General features: G+C 38.2%; 1 protein-coding gene across 1 annotated transcript; it reads right to left on the bottom strand.

The window, feature by feature from the left end:
• Positions 1-1443: 1443 nt before the first annotated feature.
• Positions 1444-3872, bottom strand: LOC117810509 (mucin-5AC-like). Its single transcript, XM_034680373.1, has 4 exons — positions 3804-3872; positions 3185-3440; positions 1578-1692; positions 1444-1452 (listed from the first exon to the last, which is right to left on the bottom strand). Exons 1-4 carry the CDS (start codon positions 3868-3870, stop codon positions 1444-1446), a joined length of 447 nt encoding a protein of 148 aa, XP_034536264.1. The 5' UTR covers positions 3871-3872.
• Between the last annotated feature and the right edge of the window lie 6302 nt (positions 3873-10174).

Below are 10174 nucleotides of genomic sequence, written 5' to 3'. Positions count from 1 at the left end.
ACTACATACTATTTTCAAACACAGTATGCAGTAGTAGGTAGTATCACGCAGGGGGTTTCAAAAATAGCCATATGCTCTTCATTCAGGGAGCCATGGTTACAATGTAACACTCAGATATTTTTAATATCAAGGATAAATTGTAAGATCCAGAATTGTGACTTGTGTTCATACCAGCATAGTATGTGGAGTGTAAAAAGGTCTCACCTACAGAAAATATTAGTCAATCTTTCATAAGTCCTTCTCAAATCAGTCCTCATTAAATAATACACGTTTACTTACAGCAGCAATATTTGTGTTATGGCTTTCAGGCTTACTCACAGGGTTTACACATCTATCCAGACCATATCCCTCAGAATTCCACATGAGACTTTCTTGTACTTTTCGGTAGAAAGATAATATCTACAATATTTAATATTTGCCAGGCTCAACTCAACCATGTGAGTGCAAACATCCAGTGGACAAATAAAAACTGACTTTGAATATTGTCATTGTCATTTCTAAATGCTGGAACGAGCAGAAACACTACTTTGACCCTAGACGTCTGTCTGTTAACAAAATTATAGCCAATTTATGGTTTGACTGCTCATCGCTAAAACAAGTTTTAATTGAACTGGGGATGTAATTGAAACTCACCTCTGATCTTTTTGTCTTACTTAATCTACTTACACAGTTGGTTTGCAAAAAAAAAAACTGTATTATTCTGTATTTGATACAGGGGTCATGATTCAATACAATTTAGATATATTGTATAATGTTGGCAAGGTGATACAGCTCTTATTTATTATCTTATTTCAGGAACACTTTTATTAGGTCAAAATAATTATATGTTTTTAATGCTATTGAACAGCCTGACATGAACAGAGGATTATATTGCACAAAGAATACTTCAAATCAAAACACATTAGTTACAAGTTAATGCTGACTTTAACACATATAAAGGAGTATCTATCTATCTATCTATCTATCTATCTATCTATCTATCTATCTATCTATCTATCTATCTATCTATCTATCTATCTATCTATCTGTCTATCTATCTATCTATCTATCTATCTATCTATCTATCTATCCATCCATCCATCCATCCATCCATCCATCCATCCATCCATCCATCCATCCATCTATCTATCTTTCTTAGCAGGCAGAAACCTTGAGCAGAACCAGAGTCACGTTAGACAGCCATCTGCCTACTGTTTGTTCATGTACAAAGGTGCCCTTGAGTGCTGAGAAAGGCGCCTTTAAATAAAATGTATTATTATTATTATTTATTATCATTATTATTATTATTATTATTATTATTATTATTATTATTTTATTATTATTATTATTATTATTATTATTATTATGTGTTTGTTTCTTTATTTCTTTGCATACATTGCAAGGATTTGCAGTAATATGCTCATGCAGTTGCACCATCAGATCAAAGGTTGATCCTGTGGTTGTTCACTGACCCTACAGTATGATCCAATGTTGTTCACTAAACTCACCGTCATGTAAATGTTTAATTTTGTTCCCCTTACAACTGAACTCCTAACAGACAGATAACTTGTGTGCAAGTGTGAGAATGTGCTTCTTACGTCCAGGGAGTCCTCCAGGTTCCAGATAGCTTTGATTCCCATCTTGGAGTTGACAAAGATACCAGAAGTGGTCTTTGTGATACTCACACCGTATCTGGTATATGGCAGATTCACCCTGAAGGACACAGAGTTGGTACAAAAAAATCAAACCGATATCAGCAGTTGTTACCAGGCGTTAGATTCCAGTGAGAAACATTACGTCTGTGTCTTCCAACAGTGTAACCCTATCAAATGATAGTAAGTCACAGAAAATCAGAAGTCCTGTTGGAGGGCCTTAGGTTCCTCTGAAAGGTGGATGAGAAGCACCCAAAAAATCTACAGATGCAAATTAGCTGCTAGCTAACTCAGGTTCAACTAAATGGCTGTACTGTACACTGTCCCTGTTGAAATCATCATGTAAGACTAAAGACTTAACAGAATCATGTAGGTAATCAGTCAAAATGTAAAACTGGTTGATCTTATTTCATTATTGCATCATGCATAATATTATAATCTCTTCAATATCACAGAATAAGAATAAATAATAGTATACAACATAAATAAAAGCCAAACCCAAACAGTAACTATAGTAAACAGACTTTACTTTGTGGCACATTACGCTACATGTCAGCAGTCACCCTTCAACCTATGCTGAAATATTCTTGTACATGTTGACCGGAGGGGCTGGAATCTAACCATTAATTATCAGTTTGAAAGAACATTCAATGTACCTCTTACCCAGTGCCACACCCAAGACACCAATATCTAGGGAAGTACAACCGGTTAAGTAAACTTGAAGCACACATTAAGACCTTAATCACCAGCAGTTTTCTGATACAAAAATGAGGCCAAGGTGCTTAGCCCTGAATAAATGAGAGATATACAGTAGCTCCTCACAGTAGACTCTTTAAACTCTCTTAAAAAGAGATCATATGTTTCTTTATCTCTCTCTCCTCCCCCTCTCCTATAAAATATGGGATATAATTTAAAACCCTTCTTCTCACCTACAATTATGTAGACCAGACTGCAATCACCTCTGGTGCCTTATTTCTCTAAAAGTAGCATGGGAGGTGGAGCCTTCAGTTATCAGGCCCATCTCCTTTAGAATTGTCTACCAGTCAGGCTAAGGGAGGCAGACACCCTCCCTTGACATCAACGAGAAGGGTTAAAACCTTTTTGAGAAAGTCTAGTTAGGGCTGGCTTGGGCTTGCCTTGGACCAGCTCCTATTTGTGCTGCTATAGGCTTTCATTGCCGATGGACCTGACTGCATCTATATGCCATTAATTCATGTCTCTATCTAATAACCAGGGGGTAGTTCTGCTTTCTTGTCCCATGAGTTCCTCTGGATTGTTGCTTTAGCCTCCCTGTTGCTGCTGACCTGCTTGACTGAAACGGCTTCAAATACTTACACCAGTCATAATCACATGATAATAACTAAAGATTGTATTGCTAATATTACACATATTTTGATATACTATTAATATTTGCATTACAACATAACTTGTCAAATGTTATAGTAAGTACTTTTTCATGTTACAATCAAGTTTGCCTTCTCTGAATAACATAACCAAGACTATTTTATGACTTGCTCTTTTGGAGCATGTTTGAGTATAATTTTTGAACTTACGATTGGTCATCAACTTCCACAGAACTGTTGCACATCTTCACAACAACACCATCCAGCTTCATGATTATTTTGCCGATGGTAGGGATGCCGTTGATTGTTGTGTGTCTCATTTGGATGTTGAAACTCTCATATGGTTCTTTGCACTGTGAGGCCAGCACATGGTTACAGCTGGATGGCAGCCTGAAGAATTCTCCATCAAAGTTCTTCCAGTTATAGTCTCCCCAAGTTGAGCACACATGATCGATGTGAGCATTACCTGAAACAAGGATAACACAGCAGCAACAGTTTAAATTATTCAGTCAGGGTAAAATGATTGCGTCATCCAGCCCCTTAACTATGATTAGAACTGTATATCAAGAGCCATTGGATTTTTGGGTTGGTCAATGGAAGATCTTTGAATATGTCAGGTTGAGCCCTGAATAATAGCGATAGTAATTGTTCATAGAAGATATTTGAAACAAGATATAATAACTACATCCACAACTAGATCCAATTGAGTCTCCTCCAGCACAGACACATTTCTGCTTCTAAGAACAACATCTATCCTTCTCTTGGTGTCATGTTCAAACACCTCATGAGAAGATGGAGATGCTGGAAGAAACTTTTAAGAGTCACTCACTGAGAGAAGAGAGAAGCAGCGTCAGACAGATGAGCCGTAATGCGGATCCAAGTTCTATGGTCCCCATGTTGGCCCTGTGGACTGGTTGCCTATGAACACTATCCTGGAGGATATCTCCTTTTATATCCCACCAGTCAAGGTGGAGCAACACCACTTCTACAGGTAAGAGTGAGAGGAAGAGGCTGATCCACTTCGGATCCCTCCCTCACTCTAAATATCTTCAGTGTGGTTTACCTGTGACATTTGCACGTTAAATTAATACCTGACAATGTTCTTATTGGTTTGCTCAGCAAACATGTCATCACCTCCATCAGTGAACCAAGCAGTTTGTTCACGCTGCAGGCCTCTTATAAACTATCTCGTCAATAAATACATCTGTATCAACATGCTGTTAAATTTGTATGTCAGAATGAATGACAGAAAAAAAACAGATTTTGGAAGAAAATAATATCTAGCTAAAAGGTGAATGATGGGTTAATGTCTTGCCCTCTTTAACTTAATCAAAGGTTAAACATATCCTGGTTTCTCTTCAATATCACACAAGGCAAATAATTTTTTTTCAATATTTGACCTAAACCACTACTCCTCCTTAAGCTAATGTATGCTATGCTATATGGTTCATTTAAGGCATCATTGACCCTGCTGGAACTCAAATAGTGAAATACATGTTTTTATGAAAACCTTCTTCGCTATTGTTGTTATATGAGTGTATGCATCTTAATGTTATTTGTTATAGTCAAATAAATCATCTACACTTTAAAGATACTGCTATAAGCTGCAGTCTGTCCTTGAAAGAGCATCAAGAGGGCACTTTTTACATTCAATTGACTTCAATGGCATCCAGAGGGCTTTTTTCTTTTTTTTTAGATCTCAATCACAAGAAGGGCACCCAAAGGTTGTAGATCGTTACATGTAGGATTGTTTTTAAGGATGTATTAATTTTGATTTGGTGCCAGACTTCCTGTCCTGCTCGATCTTCTCTGGCAAAAGTAAAAGTCTTTTGTATCTTCTGGGGAGGGCTCTGACTTGTTGAATCTGAAACACAGCTGGAACTCAACTGAGTGGAGCCAGTGGAAGTTAACTAACTGACTAGAAGTGAAACCTATCAGATGCCGTGATGGAGACAGACCAGACACAAATCTGGTGGAATTTGGCTGTTAGGCATAGCTAAAAATACAGGGGTGACTGAGAAATACAACTCAAAGTCCTAATGCTCCTAAGAGCCAAGAAAAAACGGTCAGCTGACTCTGGAGCCACTTTGAAATCTCCTCTAAAAAACACACATATCACTATTAGTTTCTCCTGACCTCACTTGAGTTCATTGAAGGCCCAGGTATCCTCTAATGGCAGTAATCCAATCCAATCCATCTCAAAATGACTCAGTGTAAAAGAAAGAGACATTGAAGGAGAAGTTGAAAGCTTATCAAATGTGCAAAATTTGAATTTGAGTGTGGCTATAATGGCTCACCTAATTTTGATGTTTTGCCATGGAATAGAAGGCTGCTGTATCTCAAACACAGAGGTTCTAAATTGCTTAAAATTCTACTTCTACAGAATATATCCCATTTTGAACATATCTAAATGCCTGTATAACATTTTTGTGTTGCATACTGGAAGGAAACAGTAAGCTCTGAGTGTTGTGCGTCAGTTAGATATCAGAAATTGCACTGTGTGTTCACAATTTAAGTTGTTTCCACAACATATGACAAATCAGAGCCCTTTGGAGTCTTCTGTGTCTGATTAAGGCACCCAGGTTGGAGCACATTCTGCTGCTGCGCCACATCCTGACTTGCACTAAGGTTCAAGTGCCAGGCCCTAGATGCGTACACTGCAACACATGACAGCAGGAATATATTGTAAATAAACGTCAAGCACTTAGTGCTTGACATTAAAGAGAGGTTGTGAATCTTAGTTTACTCAGTTAGATAACACAGCTTGGATATAGTGTAGCTGGATAGTTTGTGGGCATAGTGGTTGTTGTTAATTAAGCATTAAACCCACAATAAAATCACATTTGTGAATCATTTGTGGATGTGTTTTTATATCAGGGAGAGCTTAATGATGTAAATCCAGGAAGATGGAGGCAGAGCTATAAATGGGCCCCTCCAATCAGGTTATGAGTAGAAAAACAATGTATAGGAAATTAGAATTCACAGGGCCTGTTATCTGGCCCCTACTCCAACAACTCCCTGATCAGGACAGATACTATACAGAACCTTGCGAGTCCTCTCCCTGCCTGGCATGCTGCTTGCTTTGGTTGTTGGTGTTTTCAGCTGCAATGTGGTTGACCTTAGTTAACTCACTGCTGTGTTGCTACTCCCCTTTCTTTTTTACTAATTTTGCACTTTAAAACTTTGGTTTTGCTCCTTCTAATTTGGGTTTGACACTTTGTCATTAGGTTTAGTCTTTGAAACATATCAATTTGTCCCCTTAAACTCATTGCTTGATCTTTTTTCACAGTCTGTTTTTTTTAACACTTATAGTTCGAGTAACTGTTTTGCTCCTTCTGCCTCAAGTGTATTAGTTTTGTTAGCTTTTCAATCAATTAGTCTGATTCACTTGTTGTTTATACTGATATAAATATTTAAGACATAATCTTGTTTAGTTGGTTTAGTGGAGCTGTTTGCCTACTAAGCTGTTTTAATTTATTCCTTGAAGTTGCTAACCAGTAATTCTTTTGTATTCCCATTTTTTCAACAGATTAGAGTCACTTTGTGGGGAGAATAGGCACCCATGGTTAGGGCCCTCCACTTACTTCATGTGGCTCATTGAGACAGATATAGACTTCACTAAAAGTTTGCTTAAAAGGAGTGGTGAGGTTTCTATGTTACATCAAAGGTGAGTATTCGGTGGCACTCCTACATCTTCCTTTCCACTAGTGGCTTCAGCTCAGTTTTGTTTAGTTAAATTTGGGGACTGGCAGGGATTATCTTCTTTTGAGTCACTGATTATTTTGAATCTTATACTAGATCTTGTCAGATTTGATAAAAAATTGCTATTTTAATTCCACTTGATTGACTCGTTTGATTAATTTAACAGACTATTTGCCTTCTTTTGAAACAAGTCTCTGCTTCTTCAGTTCTAAACCATAGTTTTACAAGAAAAGTAAAATAGCTTAGCAGTATCTGTACTAGCTTATACTAGTGGGATGAGAAAAGCAGCTTTTCGTTGCAGTTGTTGGGTCGTTTGTATTTTCCACTCAAATTCGAAGCGGGCCGAGACCACCATTTCTAGGCAATCATGGCTCGCTTGTTCTGTCCAATTTCAATAAGATTGTTGTGTTCACATATGTCCAAACAAGGGCCAAATGTTTACAAAAATGAAAGATAGATGATGCTGTTTTTGCAACGGTATCGAATTTGTAAAAGTACTATTTTTATCACAGGTATGATTATTAGCATCAACAATTGATAAAAAAAATACATTACATCAGCTATTGTAGTACAGTAACTAGTCATATTATAATAATTCTAGATCTGTTTGTAATTAAAAGTACCACTTTTTCATATGTTAATTATCTGGGTCCTTTTCTCACCACGTAAAAACACATGTCATCTGTTTTATCACCAAAAACAACCTACCTTGTGATTTTTTAAACCTCTGGGTTTTTCTGAGAGAAGAGATTTTCCTCTACATCACGACAAGTCATTTAGAATTTAGTGTTTAGCTCCTGTTCCATTTGATATTTAGGTCGCAAAATTGTCAGTCTATTAACTCACTATCACAAGATACATGCAGGTCTGAGCCCTGCCTGTCAATATTAAACAGGATGCAGCATTATCACAAGTCATAACACACGTTAGCTAGTGAGGCAGAGGACTGAACCACCTGAATAAGGGAAGGATAATAACTTTAACTGCTGCAGAAATATGTATAACTTGTTATATTTAAAGTATTCATATTTTAGTAGCTTACTGCCTGCTGAATGCTTCTGCAAACCACTGCTCCCTGTTGCTCTAATGTCTGTGACCGTGCATACAGTCCCATCATTACTTTTGGATGAGACCAACTTTAGGGGAGGGGGGCAGGGGGGATGCCTTTTTTCTATATGGACTGTGTAGAATAATACGAATATAAATTTAGCATGTTTACAAAATACCTGATGAATTAAAAAATCTGGTTGTGCTTTTGCCTCTATAATTCTTTTTTTAGGAGGGGCTGGTATGACATATAAGAGGGTCTAAAGGTGCATTTCGACCAAGAGTTCCGGGGTCTTTCAGCCCCCAGAACTACTTTACCCTGAACTAAACGGTTCCTGTGCCCCTATTGTTGTCTGCATTTAGACTGCGGGCTGAAGTCCAGGGTAGATTGTGTAAATCAGGCCAGTGACGTATGGAGAAAAAAAAAGTAAATGCACTACACCACCAGACCAGTAGAGGGCAGTAAAACAAAGACAAATGCCATTCATCACAGATGACACCATAGAAGCAGATGGACAGGCAGGTATCATTACGAGCAACACAACAGTTAGCCTGTTAGCATGAAGAGACTGGCGCTGTTTTAGATGGTGCTATATTTCATCACAGATAGATTCACTGAATCAACACGTGAGAGGAGATAAGCGCGAGTAGCAAAGACGTTTCAACACGGCTTTAAAATCCTTTTGAACTCAAAAAGCCGTGGCAGAGATCGGCCGGTGTTTTGGTTTAAACAGCGACCCTGTTAACTGCCGACTTTCAGCTGGATGCATCCCTCATCTTTAGACGATCATTAAATTTCTGATGAGGATATTGAATCTTAAAACTCCCTCTGTGTTTCAACAGCTGTATAAACTCCACAAACACTGACTCGTTCAGCTGAAGGTCTCCAGTTTACAGGGTCACTTTTAAAACCGTAACACCCAGAGAGACGCATTCACGGTGGGCTGAGAAAAGACTACTGTTACAAGCTGCTAAATCAAGAGAATCACAGCTTCTTCTTTTGAAAAGTACACACACATACAAAAAAGATAGAACAAATAAAAACTAATGAAAGAAAGAGAAATCAAGTGAATCACAGATGTGTGTGATGTTATTGTGGACGGCAGATGGAATAAAAACACTGCGGTTAATCTACCAATCAGACACGTTCAGCATTGCAGGCCCTGCCCCCCCCCCCCCCCCCCCCCGAAAGTCCCGGGACCTTTGAAAAGTACTACCCCCCCTAGCAGGGGCTTTTTAGGGGGAGATCATCTACCCCCAAACTACTTCTTTGCCCTGGGTCCGTCGGTCGAAACGCACGTAGTTCCGGGGTAAAGTCCCTAGTTCCAGGGTAAATTTCCTCCGGTCGAAAGAAGCCTCAAGATCGCCCATGGTCCAAACATCCGAGCCATGGGGTAGTTTAGGCACGTCTCCAAACTATCCAAGTGTGAAAATGCCCTAGATTTACTGGTGAACCTCTAGCTTTGCCCTCTGGCGCATCTTTCTCCTCTTCATAATGCTATGAAACCTTGCATGCCTGAGGATTGAGTAAAGCAGCTTTGCTGGACTGCTGGACATTGTGTCCCAGACAGTATCAGCTTCAGCCATCCTTACCTGTCTATAATTAGTTTGCGTAATTGAATTGCCATAATTTACATTCATTTTGAATTGTTTCTATATAGATTCTAATTTTATTTGGTCAAGACAATAGACTGAGACTAATTTTAGACCTGAAAAAAAGCATCAATTGTTTTTACATCTATTTTGTTAAAGAGTGAAAGACATGATCTTTTTTTTTTTGTTCAGTTGACAGAAGTGGAAAGTAGCTACAATGGCCATGTTGAGTCTTGGTGAGAGACAGGACTTTAATGCACAGGGAGCCTTGCTCTCAGTATTTCAGAGCTGAAAAGTAATTTTTTTTCAACTTTCATTTTTCAGTGGATGTCAGACTCATTTGGAATAAAAACGACTTACATCTGCTGAAAAATGAAAACTAAAAAACTAATTTAAGAAACCATAAATTCTGTATTTGACTGACTGTTTAATTGATACATTTCTGTTATGCAGGATCCTACAATGATGTTGCCCACCTTATGCAAATTGATAGAATATGTGACACCGTTCAGGAGTAAATATGACGTGTGTTGCTCTAAGGCGGCAGAGAACTCTTTGTTATAGGTCTGTGTAAATAATCCACAGTGACTCAGTTTATCAGTCCAGGATACAGATCCTGGCGTACATTTTTGATAATGGTTAAGTGTTTGCACTGTGTCAATAAAAAATGCAAAACAACTCTTGTGAGGTCAATTAAGAAAAAAAAAACTGTGGTCTTTGAGATTGACTTCTTGTGCAAGTATGAAATGACATCTATTCAGAAGCTGTGATCCCGATTCTCAACAGTCTTTTTAGGTATTTTTTCAGGGGGGAGATTATCTTCCCTTGAGCTAAATTTAGACCCTGGGTCCACCGGTC

The sequence above is a fragment of the Notolabrus celidotus genome, chromosome 3 (genome assembly GCF_009762535.1).
Source record: "Notolabrus celidotus isolate fNotCel1 chromosome 3, fNotCel1.pri, whole genome shotgun sequence".
Lineage (NCBI taxonomy): Eukaryota > Metazoa > Chordata > Actinopteri > Labriformes > Labridae > Notolabrus > Notolabrus celidotus.
The sequence above is the reverse complement of the archived record's forward strand: the minus strand, read 5'-3'. Positions and strand labels throughout refer to the sequence as shown.

Bases quoted from the DNA above. Each gene is read 5' to 3' on its own strand.
- LOC117810509 (XM_034680373.1), bottom strand. From the start codon at position 3,870: ATGGGGACCATAGAACTTGGATCCGCATTACGGCTCATCTGTCTGACG. The intron at 3,441-3,803 runs GTGAGTGACTCT...TCCTTGTTTCAG, and splicing joins GCTGCTTCTCTCTTCTCTCA to GTAATGCTCACATCGATCAT. The intron at 1,693-3,184 runs GTAAGTTCAAAA...TGTGTCCTTCAG, and splicing joins GTGGAAGTTGATGACCAATC to GGTGAATCTGCCATATACCA.